A 23,670-nucleotide genomic window follows, 5' to 3' on the forward strand; every position below is an offset into this window, starting at 1 on the left:
CTTTTGGTCTCCTTTTCGTAATACAACAGATCGAAGTGTTTTGCAGTGAGCACTTTCTCAGGCTCAGGATTTGGTCCAGAGCACTGTTAATCCATATATATGGGTTCTTAAATACTTTGGGTTCTTAAATCCTTTCTGAATTTCTCTAAACATCCTGGGGTAAGGTGTGGGGTAGGTGTAGAATGCCTGGTATATAGATGTAAGTCAGCTTCTTAGTGTTCTTTTGTAGCTTTTCATTGAATCAGGAGTTATAATTTCATTATACAATATTTTCTCAAGGAATTTAGCAATAAATTATTGCCAATAAAATTAAGTACTTTTTAATATTACTCCAAACTGTTAAATGATGCTTGTCTTTGGTGCGAAGGATTTAACATAAATGCCTTTTTCCCTGGTGTTTGCATCTGATATAAAGGATAGGGATACCATTTTTAACAAAAAAGAATTTGTTAAAAGGAGAAAGGAATAATCTATCTATCTATCTATCTATCTATCTATCTATCTATCTATCTATCTATCTATTTATCTATCTATCTACCTATGAATCTATCTATGTATCTGCCTACTCATCTATCCATCTATCTTGTCATCCATTTGTTGTCACAATTAGATATAGAAACAAGTAAGTAGATGTACATAAATAAGAAGAGATGCATAATAAACTGTTTGCAATGAAATCCACTAAAATATTAACAATACAAAACTGTACCCGTAAAATTGTGGGAAATTTATTTTTCCCTTAGTTTCTTATAACGTAGTTTCAACTTGATTATATAATAAATGTTCATAAAAATGTATAAAAAGAAAAATATGCCCGACACCAATAGCTTCAAACCAGGTTTCCTATTTAGGGTCAATGGGTATCAGTGAATGGAGAGATTTCATGGGCACTTCCTAGGAGGCCACCTTAACCGTAAACGCTTCCGGCCGTTCTTCCTCCTAAAATGGGATTGTCCGTGACCTTTGTCTTGTTTGGGCTGTGTTATGGAACAGCATAGACTGGTGGCCCAAACCACAGCAATGTATTTCTCATAGTTCTGGAGGCTGTACATCCAAGACCAGGGCACCTACAGATTCGGTGTCTGGTGAGAACCAGATTCCTCCTTTGCAGGTGGTTGTCTTCCTGCCCGCTTACTGGCAGAAACCAGAGAGGGACCCTGTGTCAACTTTAAAAAAAATATAAGGGCATTAATTTCATCATGAGGGCCCCACACCCATGACCTAATTATAATTATAACCCAAAGAACTTACTTAGAAATTCTACCACATTGGGAGTTAGGATTTTAACATATGAGTTGCAGGGAGACACAAAAATTCAGTTCATAATGCCCTTCTTCAGGCTTTTATTCTATCCTGTTTCAGTTCACTTCACTGCTTACTTATGGGACAATTTTTCTAATTATACCTTCTGTTGCTGATATTTGACATTTCGTAGTGAAAGCACAGATCTTGATTTATAAAGTGGATATTGATAAATGCTATGGAAAACGTAATTCCTATGTAATCTTAATACTCAGTACACCAGAGAAGCAGTTGGCTCTAGACACAAAACACCATAATACTGTCTTATCCAAAAATTTTCTCAATATAGGAACTGCTAACAAGTCCATTTAAAATTTTCAATTTCATAGAATCTAGTATTATAAATCTATTAAAATATCTCTTCCAACTTTTAAAAATTATTACTAGAGAATCAGTAACTGTCTGATTTCTATGGACAGAGACTGATAGAAAGCCTAAATATATACTTAATATATGTACTGTATATAAATAAAAACAAAACAAACCAGCAAAAACAAACACACACATGTTGGCTAGTCCAATGGAAGTTTAACACAAACACCCATTTCCTCTGAACGGCCATAAATTACCCACTGCTCGGCCCCATCCTGCTTTGGGCTTGAGTTCATCGTCTTCGATGATATTTTGTGGCAACTGCTAATTACCATAAGCTGTCCAATAAATGTGATGGATTGTCCAATTAACTCTTCATCAACATCCATTTCTGAAGATGCTGCCCATTGAAACCTGTGGCGGTGTCTGACCTCCTTGTTGCATAGGTAGCTAATTACCCCTTGGACAGTAATTATCAAGTTTCTTGTGCCTTGTCCAGTCATTTGGTTTTGCAAATGACGATGCCGCTGAGTTTCCCAATTCATTTGACTTCATGATGATGGCTCTCCGAGGATGACTAAAGGTCTGCTATGGGCTGTCTGGATCACGTGAGCATGGAAATAGATTACAGATCTATCTGTTTTGTAGGTTTTCCATCGACCGGCACACTGACCTGGAGAGGCAATTCAACATTAACGCAGATGATGGGAAGATAACGCTGGCAACGCCACTTGACAGAGAGTTAAGTGTATGGCACAACATAACGATCATTGCTACTGAAATTAGTAAGTGCCTGGGTTTATTTATTTTCCTTGTGTGAATGGGTTCACTTTGTGTCTAGTGATCACATGATAAAGGGTCATTAGAGAGTTGGGCATTGGAAATTATTTTATGATTCCCAAGGAGCCTTTGATGAATCGTCTCAGTAAGAAATAATTTACATTGTGTTAACTTACCAAAGGTTGCAACATTCTTATATCCAAATATTATTATAACCTATATCCATTATTCAACCATTAAAAAACAATGTTGTGCATGTTAAAATATGAGGGAAGATTTAGTATAATAGGGTGGGTAATAAATAGAACTCAAGGACTATACACTATAATTAAAATAGACACTAACAGCCCTAACCAGTTTGGCTCAGTGGATAGAGCGTCGGCCTGCAAACTCAGGGGTCCCAGGTTCAATTCCGGTCAAGGGCATGTACCTTGGTTGCGGGCACATACCCAGTGGGGAGTGTGCAGGAGGCAGCTGATCGATGTTTCTCTCTCATTGATGTTTCTAACTCTCTACCCCTCTCCCTTCCTCTCTGTAAAAAATCAATAAAATATATTTTTTTAAAAAATAGACACTAACATATGCTATATACAATATAGAAACTATTGCTCACATATTTGAGCCTCACACATGCGTATACACATATATAGGCAGAAAATATAGACAGAAACCTCACCCTATCAATACATGTTAATTTGAAGAGATGAAATTATACATGGTTTTTATGTTGTTTTTTAGAGTTTAGTGTATTTTACACATTAATTATAGACTGTCTAAAACTGTATGTTCAATACAATTATTTTTTTCATAAATTACATGCAAAAATGTAAACCTTCTAGGGTTGTTAAAATAACCTATGTTGGTCTTTCCATTTTTTTATGCCTAACGCTTCTTTGATTGCACTTAATGACACTACTCTTGAGTCTCTAAAGAACAGCTAGATGGGACATTGGTGCTACACTGTCTTTGGGAACTTACACTCTGTCTTACATTTTTATTATGCAAAAACATGCAAAAGAGACATGATGTTCATTTCATTTCTAAACAAAGCATATTCTGCATATTATCCAAATCTCTTCTTCCCATAAAGGGCCTGGTCACAGAGATTCAAGGAAGCATTCAAATCTTGAGGGAGCTGGGAATCTGAATAAGGAAATACAAACTGACAGGAAGCAAAGTTCATGGGCAAACATACAACATAGAGTGTGTGTAGATGGTACTTACAGGGGTGGGACCTAACTTCTGCTCCGCGCTCTCTCTACAATCTGCTCTTTGTTTTCACAGTGTGAATGCAGGGGAAATATCTCTGAGATACATGATCAATTTGTTCGTACAGATGAAAGTGATCTAGAGCCAGTGGTCGGCAAACTCTTTAGTCAACAGAGCCAAATATCAATAGTACAACGATTGAAATTTCTTTTGAGAGCCAAATTTTTTAAACTTAAACTATATAGGTAGGTACATTGTTATTAGTTTAATTAGGGTACTCCTAAGGCTTAGGAAGAGTCACACTCAAGGGGCCAAACAGCCCCATGTGGCTCGCAAGCCGCAGTTTGCCGACCACGGGTAGACCGTTAGGAAGGGCATGGGGTTTTCTTGTTCTGAGATGTGGGAAAATGTCCTCCATGGAACGTTAAACACACACACACACACACACACACAACCCCTAACCAGTTGGCTCAGTGGATAGGGCATCAGCCCTTGGACTGAAGAGTCCTGGGTTCGATTCTGGTCAAGGGCATGTTCCTCGTTTGCAGGCTCATCCCCAGTCCTGGTCTGGGCATGTGCATGTGCGGGAGGCAACCAACCAATGTGTCTCTCTCACATCAATGTTTTCTCTCTGTCTCTCCCCATCCCTTCCACTCTCTCTAAAAATCAATGGAACAATATCCTCAGGTGAAGATTAACAAAACAAACTAAACAAATAAAAGTAAAAAATAAAACAGCACTGGGTGAAAAAGTGAAGATTCAAGGGAGAAGGATGCCTGTTTCTTATCGCAACCTCAAGCGCAGGCTCAGAGCCTGCCGTCAAGTTGTTACGTTGCTTCGACAATACCAGATTGTGGGGCCCGGGGAGGGATGAGCTTTGGACCCTTGGGTGTTTTTCCTGGCTTTTGCGTGCCCTTGTCTTCCCTGGTGTGTTCCTCGGCCAGAGTGTCCCATAAATCTGCTGCGAGACCCATAAAGGAAGGCATGGCGCCCGGCCGGTGTGGCTCAGTGGTTGAGTATCGACCTCTGAACCAGGAGGTCATGGTTCCATTCCCAGTCAGGGCAGGTGCCTGGGCTGTGGGCTCCATCCCCAGTGTGGGGTGTGCAGGAGGTAGCCTATCAATGACTCTGCCTCATTGTTGATGTTTCTATCTCTCTCTCCCTCCCCTTGCAACTTGAAGGGCTAAAGCACACACAGCGCACCATCGGTGGCGCTGACTTACCAGCAGTGTTCAGCCCGTCTAGAGAGGCACAGGCGTGCGGGTTTGTCATTTACAGTGTTGACGCTGCATTATCACCTTAAGCCTCTGAGAAAACCCCTATCTGTTTAGATTGGTTTGACGCTTTCTAGAAATGCTCAGAGGGATCACCGATTTCTCTCAAGTAGGTAGGTAGTAATTACTTCTTAAAGCACTGCCTTGTCTATTGAACACACCCTACTTGAGGTAGCCATCATCCAGGACACTTTTTTTATGAGCTGGATGCCTTCACTTAAATATTTATCAAGGACCCTGGCGCTGAGGCTCCGCGGACTCCGCTTTAAGGAGGAAAAAGACGTGAACACGCAGAGCTGCGGCTGAGACACTTCAGGGGCAACCCAGACACAAAAGATTCATCTGCAAGGAATTACAGAGGAGTAAGCAGACAGACAGGAAAGCAGATGCTTCAGGGTAATGAGCTGCGGAGCCAGGCGAATGCGGGTACCAACCCAGTCAGAAGACATGCATGCGCTCACTCACTCAATCATCATTAATTGAGCTGTTACTCCTTGCCAAGCATCCTTCTAGTGACTAGTGACGGGGGGGAGAGCAGTGCGCACAGCAGGCAAAACCCAGGAGCTGTGGGAGTTTTCTTTCTCCCGGCTCCTGGAAGCACCTGCTGATGGAAGGATGGCTCGGAATCTGCTGAGAGACCCATAAAGGAAGGCAGGGAGCCCGGCCGGTGTGGCTTAGTGGTTGAGCGTCGACCTATGAACCAGGAGGTCATGGTTCGATTCCCTGGGTTGTGGGATCCATCCCCAGTGTGGGAAATGCAGGGGGCAGCCTATCAATGATTCTGCCTCATTATTGATTCTATCTCTCTCTCTCTCCCTCTCCTATCCTCTCTGAAATCAATAAAAATATATATATTTTTTTTTTTAAAAATAAACACATGGAGGTGAGGGAGATGAGGATGAGTGTCAGGTATTACAAGCAGTTCCATATTGAGGGTGAGAAAAAGTGGCACAACATACCTCTTTCAGTGATTACATATGATTACATTTAAAATTGTAGCATCATCAATATGGAAAAAAATATTTTATGTCTATCAGTAAAATATTATTTTTTCATTTAGTCAAAAGTATAGATATTTTTGTATTCAACATTATTTTGTACTAGTTTCAGGTGCACAGCATGGTGGTTAGACAATCATATATTTTTACAGGGTTCCCCGATGTTTCCAGTATCCATCTGGGAATATCTGAAGAAACTCAAAACACCAATTCAAAAGAATATGTGTACCCCTATGTTTATTACAGTGCCATTGACAATATCCAAGACCTGGACGCAGCCCCAGTGCCCACAAATAGACGAGTAGAGAAAAAAGCTGTGGTCCCGTATACCATGGACTATCACTTGGCTATAAAAATGAATGAAAGCTTACTATTTGCAACAGCATGCATGGATCTAGAGGGTGTATTTAAAAATAAGACTATTTTTAAGTTATAGAGTTATCGTTATTAATAATGCAGTGTAATCAAATTACCAAAAATATTAAAATGTACGCCAAGTTAAATTTTCTTTATGGCTTCAGAGAAATCACTCAAGCATGTCCCAGATTCAGGTTTACAGTCGGCGCCATAGAGAAAAAGTGCAGAATAGCTCTGCCCCCATGAAGACCATGAGCCTGTCCATGAACCTTTCAGAACTGAAAACCTATAACCCAAACTTACATGACTCCTGCTCAAACAGTGGGTGTTATCTCGCCGTTTAAATTACTTAGTTGACTTGTTTTTACTCAGAGTTTGGAAACTTAAACAAACTACATAGGCATATTTTTGGCCAAGAAGCAAGCTTCATTCAGGAGGTTGATATCTCAGGAAACATGAAACTATAAACTTAGGTAGCCATCTGCTTTAAAAAAAAAAAGTTTGCATGTAACTTTCTTAGAAAAGGGAAGAATAAGAGTACAAAAGAGAACCTTAAATGTTAGCTGCGAAGTATCAGCTGAGGTGGGCATAAATTTAGAAGCTTTAGCCGAAACCGGTTTGGCTCAGTGGATAGAGCGTCGGCCTGCGGACTGAAAGGTCCCAGGTTCGATTCCGGTCAAGGGCATGTACCTGGGTTGCGGGCACATCCCCAGTAGGAGATGTGCAGGAGGCAGCTGATCGATGTTTCTCTCTCATCGATGTTTCTAACTCTCTATCTCTCTCCCTTCCTCTCTGTAAAAAAAATCAATAAAATATATTAAAAAAAAAATTTAGAAGCTTTAAATGTACAATGAAGTCATCTTTGTCTAAATCATGAAAAGAAGTAGGATTAGTACAACCACAGAAAACTTGAGAAAAAATGTAATTACTAAGAAAACAGCTTATCACTTGTTTTGCCTGGGTTTTATTATTTAGCTCATCACGTAATATTTACCTTGCAAAGCCACAGACCAGGTCTTGGGTAAAAAAATATATATATATATATTAAAGAAAGATTTATTGTATTTGGATGAGATGAATATTTAAAACCACCCAGGACAACAGAACCCCTTAGGGAGAGGTTCTAATAAAGTTAAAGAAATATTTGTTCCAGGCAGAACAATTTAAAATTACTCTCAGAACGCCATCTCATCAGGCAAAGATTTAAACAAATGAAATTAGGCTAAAAAATGGATATTAGGGAAGTCCATCTGTTATCCCTTAATGAGGAGGAAGATATTGTCTTTTATCCTCCTGTGTCAGAGTCACTTAACCAAGGCAAGATGCGCCGCTGTGTGCATTGCCCAAGTGTTTCACTGGCAATAGATCTAGCTTGCCGTCACAATCACCCAGCGCCTCTCATTACAGGAGCTGGCGGTTCAAAGCCCACCTGCTAACAAGAGGTTGGGCATAGCCAGCATATCTCTGCTGCTTCTGCTCTAGCAACCCACCCCCTGCAACTGCGGTGTAGGGCTGCTGTTTACCACAGTGGTGAAGGTTTAAGGTACATTTAGCTGACTAATTAAACACCAAAAAAGCAGAAGGGAAGCCCTATGATGCATTTAATTCTCACACCACTCTGTGACAGTAGGTGTGAATCAATATATATTATTGATTTCAGAGAGAAGGGAGAGGGAGAGAGTGACAGAAACATTGATGAGAGAGAATCATTGATCTGCTGCCTCCTGCATGTCCCCTACTGGGGAATCGAACCCACAACCTGGGCATGTGCCATGACAGGAATCGAACCTGGGACCCTTCAGTCCACAAGATGATGCTCTATCCACTGAGTCAAACCCGTTAGGTTGGTGCTGTTATTATATGCGTTTTTCAGATGAGGGAACTCAGACACAGGGTAGGTAATTTACCCACATTTTTATAGAGAGCAAGAGTTGGGTTGGGGGTGCAGGATTGGTACCCATACTGATTCACTGCAGATTCCGTGTTCTTAGCTGCCTTCCACGGAAGAAACCTCTCTTATATCTTCTTCCCTTGCACTCTCCTGCTTACATTGAGTATCTGACACTGTCACGTCCCTTCCAGAAGCAAGTGAATGAAGCAGTTCTCTGCAAGGCAGAAGGTGAAGGCAAGGTCAAGGGTGCCCTGGAGGAAAGAACAGACCTGCATTAGATCTGGCCCTTCTGTTCCGATGTTTGTGACCCAGGGTAGGGATATTGCCTAGTGGACAGAGCAGAGCTTTGGGCCGGGTCAGGCTGGAATTCTGTTCCCATTTCAGATATGAGGAAACTGAGCAACAGGGAAGAGAAAGCACAGGGTAGTGCATTGGAGGGGGTAGCATTTTTCAGTGAGGAGCGCAGAGACGTTACCCTACCCAGCTGATTCAAATCATCTGGGTGACTATTAAAACCCAAAGCAAATGAGTTTCAGCTGTTCCCCAGGACCTACAGAATAATGATCTCAAGGCAGGGATTCCAGAATCCACATTTCACAGGTTCCCCCCACCGCCTCTCCACGCCCCACCCCCAGTCAGATGTACATTAGAACAACTCTGTGAAGGAAGGCAGAGGTAAGGTGTTCTTTTTTTATCTTTAATTTTTGTGATTCTTCTTGATGAGGTGATATGTCATGGGGCTGAGATTCAAGCTCAGACAGCCCTCGGGATTCCTTTAGGTACGGCAGGTGGAAAGACCTGCTAAGAGGTAGCACCAGGAATCACAAGCACAGTCTTAGGGGAGAGAAAGGATATGCGGATGCAGCGGGGAGTTGGGGAATCAATGTGCTCAGAATAGAGTCTCTGCAGGGGCACATTAGAGGCCAATTCCGGAGTGTTCCTCCCAGAGAAATTGTGGGATGGAAGGTGGAGAAACCCACTGACACGGGTACCCGGGAGCAGGCAAATGGCGTTTCCAGAAAGCACACTACGCTTGGTTACCTGCAAGTGTCTTAAGCAGGAAGCATAGAACTGCCCGTGAAATTAATCTCTTTCAGTTAGTGATAATGCATCGCTCTGGCCAACCACCGTGGGCTGCACACAACACTGCAAACGAAGCTATTCGCTAATGATGGTTAAGTCTCCCCGGGAAAACACCAGTTTGATAGCACTTAAGGAATGTTTCTTCCTGGCATAGGGCCCGGTTGCCAGAATAAATGCTTTGTCCAACCCAGGACACTTAGGAAAAGCACCTCTTTATGGTCCGCTCATTATTTAGAGGAATCTTAGGTTCTAGAGTTGGACGCAGTTAGCCGTGTCTTGGCCATGTAACCTTGGGCAGTTAATTTCTCCTTCCTTGCTCTGTTTTATCATCTGTGTAATGGGAATTATAATTGTTCCTTACAATTTGGGTGTAGTGGGAATTTAAATAACAGTGATAGTGCTATATCTTTTAGCTCAAAATTTATCCATGACCTTTAGAAATTGATGAATAAATTGTGGATGTTCTTGTAAACACAGCCTTGACCCTGGGTTTTGATGAACAGCTTAATTTAATAGTATTGATTTGGTCTATATTATATGTTCCTTCTTATCCTCTCCACAGCAAAATTGGCGCTCGTGGCTCATGTGTTACTGCTAGGTGCAGTTATGTTTCTTCATTGCATAGATCCTTGGTCGGCAAACTGCAGCTCGCGAGCCACATGCGGCTCTTTGGCCCCTTGAGTGTGGCTCTTCCTAAGCCTTAGGAGTACCCTAATTAAGTTAATAACAATGTACCTACCTATATAGTATAAATTTTAAAAATTTGGCTCTCAAACAAAATTTCAATCGTTGTACTGTTGATATTTGGCTCTAATGAGTTTGCCGACCACTGGCATAGCTGATAGGTGTGTTCAATGACCTACCTCTTGGCCTTGTTTCAGGCATGGCAGATTGACCAGCGCCTACGGAAAGGCCCTCAGATGAAGCAGGCACATTTCTGAAGCACCTGATTAAACTGAGGACTTTAAATTTTATATCAGGATCCTGTTTCTCTTTGTTGCCTATAGCATAAACAGGACTAGAGTTCCATTAAGATCAATTCCATTCTCCTGTGTAGGATTGAGTAGAAGCACATGAAGGGAACTACCAGCTAACTCTCACAGAAGAGAAAGGGTCATAAGAGCTTGCCAGTGGTTCTCAACCTTCTGGCCCTTTAAATACAGTTCCTCATGTTGTGACCCAACCATAAAATTATTTTCATTGCTACTTCATCACTGTAATGTTGCTACTGTTATGAATCATAATGTAAATATCTGATATGCAGGATGGTCTTAGGTGACCCCTGTGAAATGGTCGTTCGATCGCCAAAGGGGTCACGACCCACAGGGTGAGAACTGCTGATTGTAGACAGTGAGATTTAGGGCCAGGAGTGGTTAAGGGGCTCCCAAATATCAGAGAGGCTGTAGCAGTATGACCCCTATGACTTTCTTGGAAATATAGGCATGTGACAAAAGTTCCTATCAAGAGTCCCCCTACCTCAGACAAGGAAAAGATCAATATTTTTAACAATAAGGGATATAATGAAGAGAAGTGGAGATTAAAATATGGGGATGTTAAAGGGAAGCTCTAGGTTCCTGACAAAGGGACCAGAATCCAGTGCACAGCTCCCCATAGTGAGGAATTGGAGTCAGTACCATTCCAAGTCCTAGGAGATGACTCTGCAGGCCCAAGATGAATGTCATTCTGGGGGTGACCCACATGAGGGTTCTTGTAATCACGGTAGTGCCCACTTCCTGAGCAGCTGCTCTAGTCCTTTGTATCTTGACTTGGGGATTTCTTCCTTATTTTCTCTTCATTCTGCAACCATTCTACTAATATCCCCCCACAACTTCTCCATCTTTTTTCTCTTTGCCCCCCTTTTGTTGTAATCTACTTAGAAAAAGCATGTGGATTTAGATTGTAGATACAGATTTTAACCAGGAACTCCTTTAGGATGTCATTATGACCAATAGCCCTTAGTTCTAACCAGAAAAAGACAGAAGTAAGAGGCTTCTATCCCCACATCTTGCCTTATTCTGTTTTTAAGCCACCATCCCCAAAACCTCAACAGTAACTCTTATTGTAGATGACAGTAGACAAAGCATAGAAATGAGGTAAGCAGCAAACAGTCATTCAGTCGTGTCAGGTGTGAGTTGTAACAAACTGGCCACTCATAACAAATGTCCATCTCCAGGTTTGAGGGTACCAGATAAAGGGGGATGGGGTAGGGAAGGGTTTAGATATTTGAAAAGATTATAAAGATCATCCCAGCTCTGGCGTGGTCCAGTGGTTGAGCGTCAACCAATGAAACAGGAGGTCACGGTTCAATTCCTGGTCAAGGCACATGACCTGGTGTGGGCTTGATTCCCAGTGTGGGATGTGCAGGAGGCAGCCAATCAATGATTCTGTTTCATCATTGATGTCTCTCTCCCTCTCTCTCCCTCTCTCTCCCTCTCTCTCCCTCTCTCTCTCTCTCTCTCCCTCTCTCTCCCTCTCTGGCCCTCTCCCTCTCTGAAATCAATAAAATATATTTTTAAAAGATCAGATAATATTAGGTTGATTTACCTTCAGGCTTTGCTTTCTCTAGGGACAGAGAAATTTTTATAAAGACTTAGGGGGGAAATGCAGATTATCAGTCTGGAAGTCAGAGAGGAAGATAAAGGGGGATGGGGTGGGGAAGGCTTTAAGTCAGATCGCTTGGATTGCATCATTACTTTTTCACTTATCCACACACATTCCGTTGGTAAGTCGCTTAACTTCTCCCTGTGACTCATTTTCCCTATCTGTAAATGCGGATGCAGCTTTAGAGGTATATGATGAAGAGTGAATCTATGTAAGTGCTAATATCATGCCTAATTAGAGTAAATGTTTGATAATAAATCTAATGCAATATTAATTATTATAACAATAATTATAAAGTAAGCATTATTTTGTATCATTTTTATGTAAGTAAAGGAGATATGCCCAAAGGGGGTTTCCTTGTCATCAGCAGAATCACCCAACTTCATTCTGGGGATTGACCAAATGATGAGTTTGTTTAGGAAGCATCATCTTGAGATTATTTGGGGAGTATGATTTTCTATGATGAGATGTATCCAGTAGAATAGACTTCTTTCTTCTACTGATCCTCAATATCCTGGCCACATTCGCAATTTTCAAGAGCTCCCTTCTTTTTTTTTTTTAATGTTTTTAATATATTTTATTGATTTTTTACAGAGAGGAAGGGAGAGGGGTAGAGAGTTAGAAATATCGATGAGAGAGAAACACCAATTAGCTGCCTCCTGCACACCCCCTACTGGGTATGTGCCCGCAACCCAGATACATGCCCTTGCCCGGAATCAAACCTGGGACCCCTCAGTCCGCAGGCCGATGCTCTATCCACTGAGCCAAACCGGTTAGGGCTCAAGAGCTCCCTTCTTACCCAAAGTCAAGGTCACAGGCACGGCTGTCACCACTCTCTCAGTAGGCAGCAGTGATTATTAGTTAAAAATATAAACTATGAATCAACATGTCACAGCCAGAATATTGGGTCCAACACATGTTGTACGTGTGACTTGAGTGAGTTATATCTCTAAATCTCAGTCGCCGTATTTGAAGTTGGTTGTGAGAGTTCAAACAGATCATCCAGGCCATGTCCATAATACAGAGCCTGGCATAGAGTAAGGACTCAATAGTCCTTTCTCTTCCCCCACCCCCTCTCTGTCCTCCTCCAGGCCCAACCTGGTGTCTCCTCTCTCTCATTCCCAGTTTTGTCCCACAGCTAAACTTTCTATTTGGCATTCATTTCCCACTATTTGTCCAGAAAGGGGACCACAATTATCATATTATGCTCTGATTTGTATCAGTTCCCTCACGTAGCCTAACAAACCATGTCAACATTTAGTGGCTTCAAAAATAATAAACATGTATTTTCTTGGTGCTGTGAGGCAGCTGGGCTCACTTTGCTAGGAGCAGCCAAAGACTGTTGAGATGCACTTTCTAAGTCTCCAATGATATCCAGTTGGCTATACCGGATTGGCTAGAACAAGTGACATTAACAAGACCAGGTTCAAGGAGTGGAGAAATAAGCGTCTCTTGATGGGAGGAGTTGAAAATATTATGGCCAGCCTTTTCTTTTTTTTAATTTATTTCAGACTGGGATGCTGACTCTCAGTATGCATGGCCAAGAAGTAAATAGCAATCTGTAGCCTCCACATAGGCGCCTCCACATAGGCACCTCACAGCCATTCTTCCAGAATCTTCTTTTTAGGATGGTACCTGTGCGTCAGAATTCTGTGCTTCCACACCTTACATATTTGGAAGAAAGGATTAGATGCAATCTATCTAGCAGCCATCAACTGGTTAACTATGGATTCTTTAGAATTTCAGATTAAGTAGCGATTTGTGTTACATTCAATCTACGAATGCACTTATAATGCCGCAGCAACTTCTACATAAGCATTAATATAACCGTTTTAACTTATTATTACTATTTCCTGATACCTGTGCTGGGTTGGCTTCCTTTTTTATATAGGTTCTCACAAACCCTTGTTCTTTTCTTTTAAATGACTGGTTGAGACTCATAATAACCATTTATTTGCTTGTGGTTTTGAAAATACATTTCTGTTTTTCAATAGTTGTATTAAAATATAGCTGAGTGGATAAGAGAATGCATTTTTAAAGATTTCTAAGGGGAAAAAATAGGTAAAGTCTTTGCCTTTATGAAATATTTTATTATTGCTTTATTATTGATTGATCCCTGTTTTATCCTGGGAGCCTGGCATAGTGCTTCGGGCTCCCAGTACAGTATATATTTGCTAAATGAATGAATGAGTAAAGGAGATCATATTAATACCAGTAAACAGTACCCTGATGACTTCTGACTCCAAACAGGCTCTATTAGTTGATTGGTGGAAAGGGCCTTCGCTTTTATGCACCCCACTCAGCTCTGTGTTAAAAGTCTCAGGCAGACGGGCACACAGCTCCCTGGATTTTAAAGCCATTCTTTCCGTGACTGAAGCTGGCACAGAAAGGGCAGGAGCAACTGCCCTCTCCTTGTTTGAGAATTGCGGGGCACTGACTGTGCTTACAGGGAAGGATTCCCGTAGAATATTAACCAGTCTTGGGAGTCAGAGACCATGGGGAAGGTGTTGGTAGAAAGGAACCTCAGGTCCCCTCTCTCTTTCCCCAAGGAGCCAGGCTTCTGATCAAAAACCGTTATTTCTCTCCACTTCTAAGAGCCTTGAGGAGAGCCCTGAATGATGCCAGCGCACACTTCATGACCCAACAAGCCCGTTTATCATTTAATCTCATCTGAATTGAACACGCGGAGGCAGGTTACAAAGCAGCAAAGCCCGAAGAATGAAAATGCAGCATGTTTTCTGATTACAGGAATCCCTAATCCCAAGATTAGAACCAGGGGCTAAAAATAGGTCCCAATTCCATCGTTATCTACCCCCACCCACCTGGCATGTCAGGGCCTGGTCAGGTGGCCCTCTAGCCAGGCGGTTGAAATGTATCAACTATGATGGCTTGCTTCCATCTCACTTGTGGTGGCAAGGCATTGGTTACTCTACACCCTAATGCAGTGGTTCTCAACCTTCCTAATGCCACGACCCTTTAATACAGCTCCTCATGTTGTGGTGACCCCCAATTTGACTGTTACACATTGAACATAATTAAAGCATAGTGATGAATCACAAAAACCATATGTAATTATATGTGTTTTCCGATGGTCTTAGGCGACCCCAAAGGGGTCGCGACCCACAGGTTGAGAACCGCTGCCGTCATGGATGATGCCCTTTATCAGATTTCATACTCACAATTCCATATGTGGAGACCATCAGTTCTTTCATCGAATAAAACAAAGATGCCAAAGTTCAAGCTCACCAGATGGAGGAGGCTGAGTTTGGGATTACATCCTAGGTTTGTCTGACTCTTCAGCTCCATTTCCGAGCATTTAGCCTCTATTCTTTTCTTAGTGATGGTCTAGTTCCTATTGAGACGTGCCCTGATTCACAAAAGGTGACCCGTCACTTCCAAAGTTGAAGTGTCTATGGATTTTCTTCAACGGATGCTTTGGAGAAGAAGTTCAAACACAATGAGTTATGATTGGTAGGCTTTCATACCCACTGAAGTCACTGGATGTGGTGAATGTGGGGAGGTCCACATGGGGCAATTTATTTAAAATCTGCGTCTGTGAACTACCTGTTCCAGAGGCATTTGGGCTGTGAGAACCTCCAGCTCCTAAATTGAAAATAAATGAATGTCTAAATGGGGAGCTGATATTGAAGTTCGAATGCTCCTGCTCCCCACTGAGATAATCCTGGGATGTACTGAGGTCTGCTCCACACACCCGCTGATGTAATTTGACAGTGAATGCTTAATAGTAGCCTGGAGAAGGAAGGAAGACCTGGAATAAAACCATGGATGGCAAGTGTGGGAGGGTAAAGCTTCGAGTTTGTAGTCAAACATTTATGAATCCCAGTCTAGATTCCATTAGCAACTCTCTGCTTGAAAATCAAAAGTTTCCTTGGCCAATCTAATATATTTATTTATCAGTTAGAAGGAAACTATAATAATCAATAGTGAGTTAAAACTTACTTGGATAATGTAGGGAATGTATATATGCACATATATAAATATATATACAGCACATACATATGCATATATAAAATGCCTATGTGTATATATTTTAATATATACTATAATAGATTATATTAATAGGTTATGATGACTACATTATCATTTATATCATATACCATTATTTTATTAGAATATAACATGACACATATAAATATATTCTCCATATCTGTTTTCAACAATAGTAATAAAGATAGAAGCCTCGTCATTTGTTTTTTTTCAGATGGACTGTGATGAGCTTGCTGTTTAAGAGACACTGACATTTAGAACCCTTCCTGTCTCGGCTTTATTTAACTGGTTTGTGTAGCACAAACAAATAAACCACTCGAACACACTGTAAAGGATATCTGCGGGGATTTTTTTCTGGCTCGGAAATCAGGCTTGTCATTAGATTGTGTATTAGGCACAGCATCCACATGCCCTTGCTCATGCCTATTTGAGAATCTCTGGGTATAAAAATACCCACACTGAGCCAGCATTTGCTTTCCTGCTGAACTGTTTTTCACATTTCCAATATAATTATGTAGCAGTTACAAAGAAAGCCTGAACTCCACCGAATACCATAGAAACCGACATTTGTTTATTCGAGAAGATGTATAAAAAGCATCTAAGACAAGGAACGGGTGACTTCGCAGGGAACCTGAAACCTAAAATAAATCTGAAACTCTCTGGATAGCCATCAGAAGTGATTGGTTAGACATGGGTTTAAAAAGGCGGTGAGAGAGGCCACTGATGGCCTTTGGCATATAAACAGGAGGCCGCTGTGAAAATGGGAAGTGCCAAATTAGGGGCCTTTATTTTGCCTTTGCTTTTGGAAGGATGGATTTTGTCCCTGGTAGTGGTGTCCATCTTAAAGAAATTTAAGATCTAATACAGTAGTCACTAGACGCAGTAATGGCGAACCTATGACACGCGTGTCAGAGGTGACACACGAACCCATTTTTTGGGTTGATTTTTCTTTGTGAAATGGCATTTAAATATATGAAATAAATATCAAAAATATAAGTCTTTGTTTTACTATGGTTGCAAATATCAAAAAATTTCTATATGTGACACGGCACCAGAGTAAAGTTAGGGTTTTTCAAAATGCTGACACTCCGAGCTCAAAAGGTTCGCCATCACTGCACGAGAGGTACAAGTAATTGTTGATGGAATAGACAAAGCACTAGTGAGTCGATCATTTCTGCACGCCTCCCCTGGGCTCTCGGGTCACAGGTTGTGAAAGACGTGGCTCCAGGACTGGAGGTGGGCTCTGCAGTGGAGGAGACACCTTCTGGACTACAGTCACATTGTCCAATAAAAGGAAAAAGCAGCCAAACAACACATACGAGGAAGATGTGAGTTCTGTGAAATGCCTTCCCCAGTGCTCTTCACAGGCAGGTTCAATGCTCTCTTGTGACAAGTGAAGAAGAAAAGCAAGGATGTTCCCAGCAAAGGGAATAGCATGGATCCACCCAGGATGTTTTGCGAATTTTGTGGTGAAGAGAAGGGACTTGAGCCTCAGCCAGTTTTGCTCAGTGGTTGGAGCATTACCCTGCAGCCTGAAGGGTCTCAGGTTCGATTCCAGTCAGGTACGTAGGTTGCAGGCTCAATCCCCAGCCCTGGTCGGGGTGCATGCAGGAGACAACCAATCAATGTGTCTCTCACACAAGGATGTTTCTCTCTCTCTCTCTGGCTCTTCCCCTCCCTTCCACTCTGTCTAAGAGAGAAATATTCTTGGGTGAGGATTAACAACAACAAAAAAGAAAGGAGAGAGAGAGAGAGAGGGAGAGAGAGAGAGAGAGAGAGAGAGAGAGAGAGAGAGAGAGAGAGAGAGAGAAGAGAGAAGAGAGAAGAAAGAAAGAAAGAAAGAGAGAAAGAAAGAAAGAAAGAAGAAATAAGAAAAGAAAAGAAAAGAAAAGAAAAGAAAAGAAAAGAAAAGAAAAGAAAAGAAAAGAAAAGAAAGAAATTGATCTGAGCCTGTTTCAGTAGTGGTTATGGTAGCCTCCATAATATGAACACCTGTTTCCATGAGAACCTTTTTGTTGTGCATTAGCAACGTGCAGTAGACCGACAGGAACATATGAATGAGTGCCTGGTTTCAGGAAGGCCCAAGAAGCTCCCTGTTGTTTGGATATCATAAGACTCATGAGTTAAGAAAGTAGCATGAATGCAAAAAGAGCTGTGGGCTCTTTGCTAACTCTCTGATGATCACTATTGTCTGCCAAACTGACTCATGTCTGGCGTGACAATCAAGGAGATAAAATAAAGTGAAATTTGAGATCCTCCCTAATTCCAGGCAGAAAGCTTGTCACTGCCTGCCAACACTTGTCTCATTCAGTCCTCAAAACAACTTTGTGATGGACGTATCCTGAGCCTTGTTTCAAAATGTGTGAAGCAAGATCCGGGGAAATGAGGGGACACATATGTATGTCAGAGATCTGATAAAGTGAGGTTAGATGCCACCAGGTTTAATGCCAAACCCTTAACTCTTTCTGCTCTTTGTTACTTGTGTGACAGATTTTTAAAGAGGGCAAATATTTTTTGAAAAACATGAATTTTTGTACCAATTTTCTCATGTACCCATACTTGACAGACCTTATAGTACTATCTATCTATCTATCTATCTATCTCAGGGGGTCGAATTGTTTACAGTCTACTTGAGGTAAAATTCATAAAAATAAATAATAGTAGAATAAGGTAACATGTTGATTTTATTCAGTGCAATAGGAACATCTGATATTAAGAGGCAAGGAATTGGGAATGATACATCAGTCCCTTTGGGAATTTGAGTTCAGTTCTTGGGCTGTCATATTTGTAACTCTGGACTTCTGGGTTCATGTTAGAATTGGGGTGAGATGAGACAGTTACTCGGCTCCCATTCATCTCTGGTTGATGGGTCTTCATTGGCGGATTGAAAGCATGGTAAAGAAGAGGGCAGGTTTGGGGACAAACAGATATGGGATTGTGAACTGATTTTAGGCAAAGCAATCACCCTTCCTATGCCTGGATTTTATCATTTGTAAGGTGTGGATAATGGTATCATTCTCTATTGTTATACACTGCTCCTAACAGCAATTTTCAACCTTTTTCATCTCATACCGCAGTTAAACCAATTACTAAAATTCTGCAGCACACCAAAAAATATGTGATATTTTTTGCCGATCTGACAAAAACGAAATAGGTATAATTTTGATTCATTCACACCGGTTGGCTATTGTTGTGTTGGCTGTTGCCATGTTTTTATTTGACAATCTAAGGGGAAAGAGGTCGGTGCCCCTGACTAAAAAGTCAGGTATTGCATGTTTTAGAAATTCTTGCAGCGCACCGGCTGAAAAATCGCTGACCTAACACAGTGCCTAGTCTTAAAAAAATAAATAATAAAGAGAGAATGATTGGAATATATGGGGCAGGATTAGGGCAGTAAAAGCCTTTGATCTTTCAACACAGAAAATTCAAAGTTTGGTCCAGAGAGACTTAAAGTCTTTGAGACTCTTTCATGGGTTCCATGGGGTCACAATGTGTTGATGATAATACTGAGGTGCTATTTTCCTTTTTCTTTTTTATGCTCTCACAAGAGAGAGTGGAGTTTTTCGGAGGCTACATGATGTGTTGATATCATTGCTCAATGGCTAATGGAATGTGTGCTTGTGTTTTGTTATGTTTTCAGTAATTAATTGTAATTTCTAATTGGTAAATATTGAAAGATATAACCCAGTTATAAAAGTTTTTGGAAATAAAATCTTTTGGGGTTTTTAATAATTTTCAAGTGGCTGAGGAGGCCCTGAGACCAAATTCTTCATAAAAATTATTGCCTTAGGAAGGCATTTATTTTCTCAATTAATTGGAAGTGATTAGTTGAGATATAGTAACTTTTTTATCACATCCATAAAACAATTTATCACTTATAAAATGTATGTTGGATATTAAAAGAATACATATAACATCTTTAGCAAGATTAATGGGATAGTGTATATAGTAAGTATATAGTATATAAATGCTAGGGGTTGTTAAGAACAGAGTAAAAACGAAGTTAGCTCCAATGGAAATATTTTGACATGATCAGAATCTCATCAAATAAGGTTGCCTTCTCAAGAGACAACATTGTTTCAGGCCAGACCAAGACTTGCCTACTGCAAAATCCCTGGTATTACTCTTTCAGAGAGAGATGAGCAGGCATAGGGCACTGAGTGTGTCTCAGAGATGCAGGCTGAGAGGACTCATCCAGTTACTGCCAGAGAGAGATGCTCTGTTTGAAGGACCAAGTCAGATGCGCTCTTCCGGGGACCAGCCCTGCCTCCAGGAATAGGCAGATCATCAGAGCATAAGGCCACCGAGATTTAATTACACATCTCACTCCCATTGCTCTCACTCCCTATTTCTCAAGCCACTCTTTGGGGATATTTCATTCCATTTTAGAAATAGCTGCAATAATTTGCATTTCCAACCACAGTGCCAAAGGGTGCCCTTTTCTCCACATCCTCTCCAACATTTGTTTGTTGATTTATTGGTGATAGTCATCTGACAGGGGAAAGGTGACAGATAGCTCATTGTGGTTTTCATTTGCATTTCTCTGCTGATCAGTGATGTTGAGCATCTTTTCATATGTCTATTGGCCATCTGCATGTCCTCTTTGGAAAAGTGTCTATTTAGGTCCTTTGTCCATTTTTAAATTGGATTGCTTGTCTTTTTGGTGTTGAGTTGTATGAGTTCTTTACAGAGTGATGGTTGCCAGAGGGGAAGAGAGATGGAGGACTGAGTGAAAGAGGTTACAGGACTGAGAAGTACAGATTGGAAGTCATGAAACATAAATTACAGAATAGGAAATATACTCAGTAATATTGCAATAACTATGTATGATGCCCTTTGGGTACTGGAAAAATCAGGGGGAACACTTTGTAAAGTATATGATTGGCTAACTACTATGCTATACAACCGGAACAGATACAAAATAATATTGAATGTGAACTGTAATTTAATGTTTTTAAATAAAATAATTGAAAAAAGTAATAGCTGCAATAAAATATGCCGACCCAGATAATAGTAGTAGTAATAATAATAACACCAACTACCATTCCCTCATTTCTTTCTTTTTTAAATTTATTGATGTGATATTAGTTAATACAAATATATAGGTTCAATCTTGATGCCAGTGCGGGGTCTAAAACTACTCAGCAAAATGTCCCCGGGGATACCAAGTCTAGCTGCTCCCCATCAGGTGCCCGCAGACCTTTGTGGTGAGGTAGGGTATCATGGAGTCATCAGGGGGAGGCCAGAAGAGTTTATCAGGCCCTAACAGACCAAGATTTGGCCGTGTGAGGGGAGGGCTCTGCACCAGTTGGAATACAAGGGAAAACTGACCTTGTCCTAGAGCCATACAACTCAGTCTGCCCCAGATTCTGCCTGGCCCAAGGTCAGCAGGGCGGGGCCACTAGGACATTCCCTCATTTCTTGAGCTTGCCATCTTCCTCAGTGCTTGACACAGCACTTGAATAATCAGTCATGTGCTTTTAAAAACTTCCCTATATGGTTAGATAACATATTATCACAATTGTGCCTGCTAGTATGGCTCAGTGGGTGAGCATTGACCCGTGAACCAGGAGGTCACCAGTTTGATTCCTGGTCAGGCCACAAGCCTGGGTTGCTGGATCCATCCCCAGTAGGGGGCGTGCAGGAGGTAGTCGATAGATGATGTTTCTCTATCATCAGTGTTTCTATCTCTCTACCCCAGCCGTGGGCAAACTACGGCCCGCAGGCCAGATCTGGCCGTTTGAAATGAATAAAACTATTGAAAAAAAAGTCCGTACCCTTTTATGTAATGATGTTTACTTTGAATTTATATTAGTTCACACAAACACTCCATCCATGCTTTTGTTCCGGCCCTCTGGTCCAGTTTAAGAACCCATTGTGGCCCTCGAGTCAAAAAGTTTGCCCACCTCTGGGAGTCTCCCTTCCTCTCTCTCTAAAAAAACAATAAAATAAATTTTAGCCCTGACCGGTTTGGCTCAATGGATAGAGCGTCGGCCTGCGGACTGAAGGGTCCCGGGTTTGATTCCAGTCAAGGGCATGTACCTTGGTAGCGGGCACATCCCCGGTTGGGGGTGTGCAGGAGGCAGCTGATCGATGTTTCTGTCTCATCGATGTTTCTAACTCTCTATCCCTCTCCCTTCCTCTCTGTAAAAAAAACAAAAAAAAAAATTAAAAATTGTATGAATGAGAAACTTGGACAGCTATTGTATGTCTCAAGGCTTCAGGGATGTCACAGCTACGGCTTGGTGGGGCCAGACGTTGGACCTACACATGTGTGTCACCAGAACCTCTGCCTTATGCAGTACACCACACAATGGGGCCTTTAGCAGGCACTCCCTTCTCCCTTGTACCTAAACATTTGTTTTTTTTTGTTAATCAGGTGTCTTCTGAGAGCTTGGCTGATGCATGGCTGATCTCATTCACTCCAGGAATGAGCTCACAGACTAAGGTTTCTGTTTCTGCAAAGCTGAGGACAAACCCCTAAATCTCAGGGTCCCCGGCAAGATGAATGACACATTGGAAAACTTAGTCACAAAACGGAGGCTCTTGCCCAGTGAGGATAACCTTGGCCTCCAGACTTTAGTTATACGAGTCGTAGGAATTCCTTACATTTCCACTTTAAGATTTTACACTTTGTAGACTGATTCTGTCTTCTTTACTGCATCGTAGCCTCAAATTAACTCTATGAAAACAGGCCAGGACTGGTGTTCTTACTTTGCATTTTTGGTGATGTAGCCGAACGTCAGAAAGCTTGTTTCCTCCAGATCATTCAAGCCATGCTGCAACCCCCAGGCTTTCCCTGGATTCATAATTAGAAGCGCTTCCCTAATATTCATTCTGCGAGAACAGATAGAGGCCAGAGCGATTCTAGCAATGCACACTGTGTCAATGGCAAGAAAAATAACATCTGTTGGTCACACTGTGTGGAAACAGCATCACACACACTTGCAAATCTGCAGGAACCGTGTTGGAAAACACCCCGATGGGTGTCGGTGTATCAGAGGAAATATGACTGAGGATGTGTATGTTTCCACCCTCTCTGAGGGAGCACGATGCCTGCTGGCTTGCTCCTCACAGCGTGTCCCTCCTCCCGTCTTTAGATTGTCCTTTCCAAAGAATACAGAGACATCCCTGGAGCTGTGCGTGCTGGGGCTCGAAGGGATGGTCTTGTGTTTATAGGGTAATCGTGGCCTGAAGCGCCTCTCTAGACCAGAGGTAACTTGCACAGACAAATTAGCACGCTTTCCCTACATATTACATTGAAACGGTAGGCTGGGAAGTAAAAAGGTTACGTTATCCCCATTTTGTTATATTGATGTGTATCTCTACACACGTCACTGAGCGAGCACCTTAGGGATGAAAAAATGCCCACTAAGCCTGTCTTTCTATGTCATGTGACTGTGTCCAAGTCAGTACCACTTGGGCTCCTTGGAGATATTCTGATTTAGAAAGCAGAAACCAAAATCAGCCCTAAGCCAGATGCCAAGCCTGTGCCAAAAGGGTCACCAACACCTTCCGGCCCACGACCTACCCCTGGCCAAACTGCCCCCCCATCCCCACAGCCACCAAAGCCTCAGGAGCAGTCAAGGCGTTTCAGCTTGAATCTGGGAAGTATTACTGATGCTCCTAAATCACAGCCCACCACTCCTCAAGAAACTATGACTGGGAAGCTCTTCGGGTTCGGAGCATCCATCTTCAGCCAGGCATCAAATTTAATCTCCACAGCAGGCCAGCCGGGATCTCATTCACAAAGTGGGCCCGGGGGCCCAGCAAAACAAGTCCCTCCTCCTGCACAGCCGCCTCCTTCTCAGGGGCCACCCAAGTCTACAGGTCAGGTACCAGCAGCACCTGCAAA

The 23,670-nt window shown here is 41.9% G+C and overlaps 1 protein-coding gene across 2 annotated transcripts in view; it reads left to right on the forward strand.

The window, feature by feature from the left end:
• Positions 1-23,670, forward strand: part of CDH8 (cadherin 8) — a 323,696-nt gene that overhangs the window by 215,869 nt on the left and 84,157 nt on the right. For both annotated transcript variants that reach the window (XM_036346731.1, XM_036346729.1), the window contains exon 8: positions 2,263-2,399. In XM_036346731.1, the coding sequence (XP_036202624.1) occupies positions 2,263-2,399 (137 nt within the window). The remainder of the gene's footprint in view (positions 1-2,262; positions 2,400-23,670) is intronic.

This window comes from Myotis myotis, unplaced genomic scaffold (assembly GCF_014108235.1).
Source record: "Myotis myotis isolate mMyoMyo1 unplaced genomic scaffold, mMyoMyo1.p scaffold_m19_p_19, whole genome shotgun sequence".
Lineage (NCBI taxonomy): Eukaryota > Metazoa > Chordata > Mammalia > Chiroptera > Vespertilionidae > Myotis > Myotis myotis.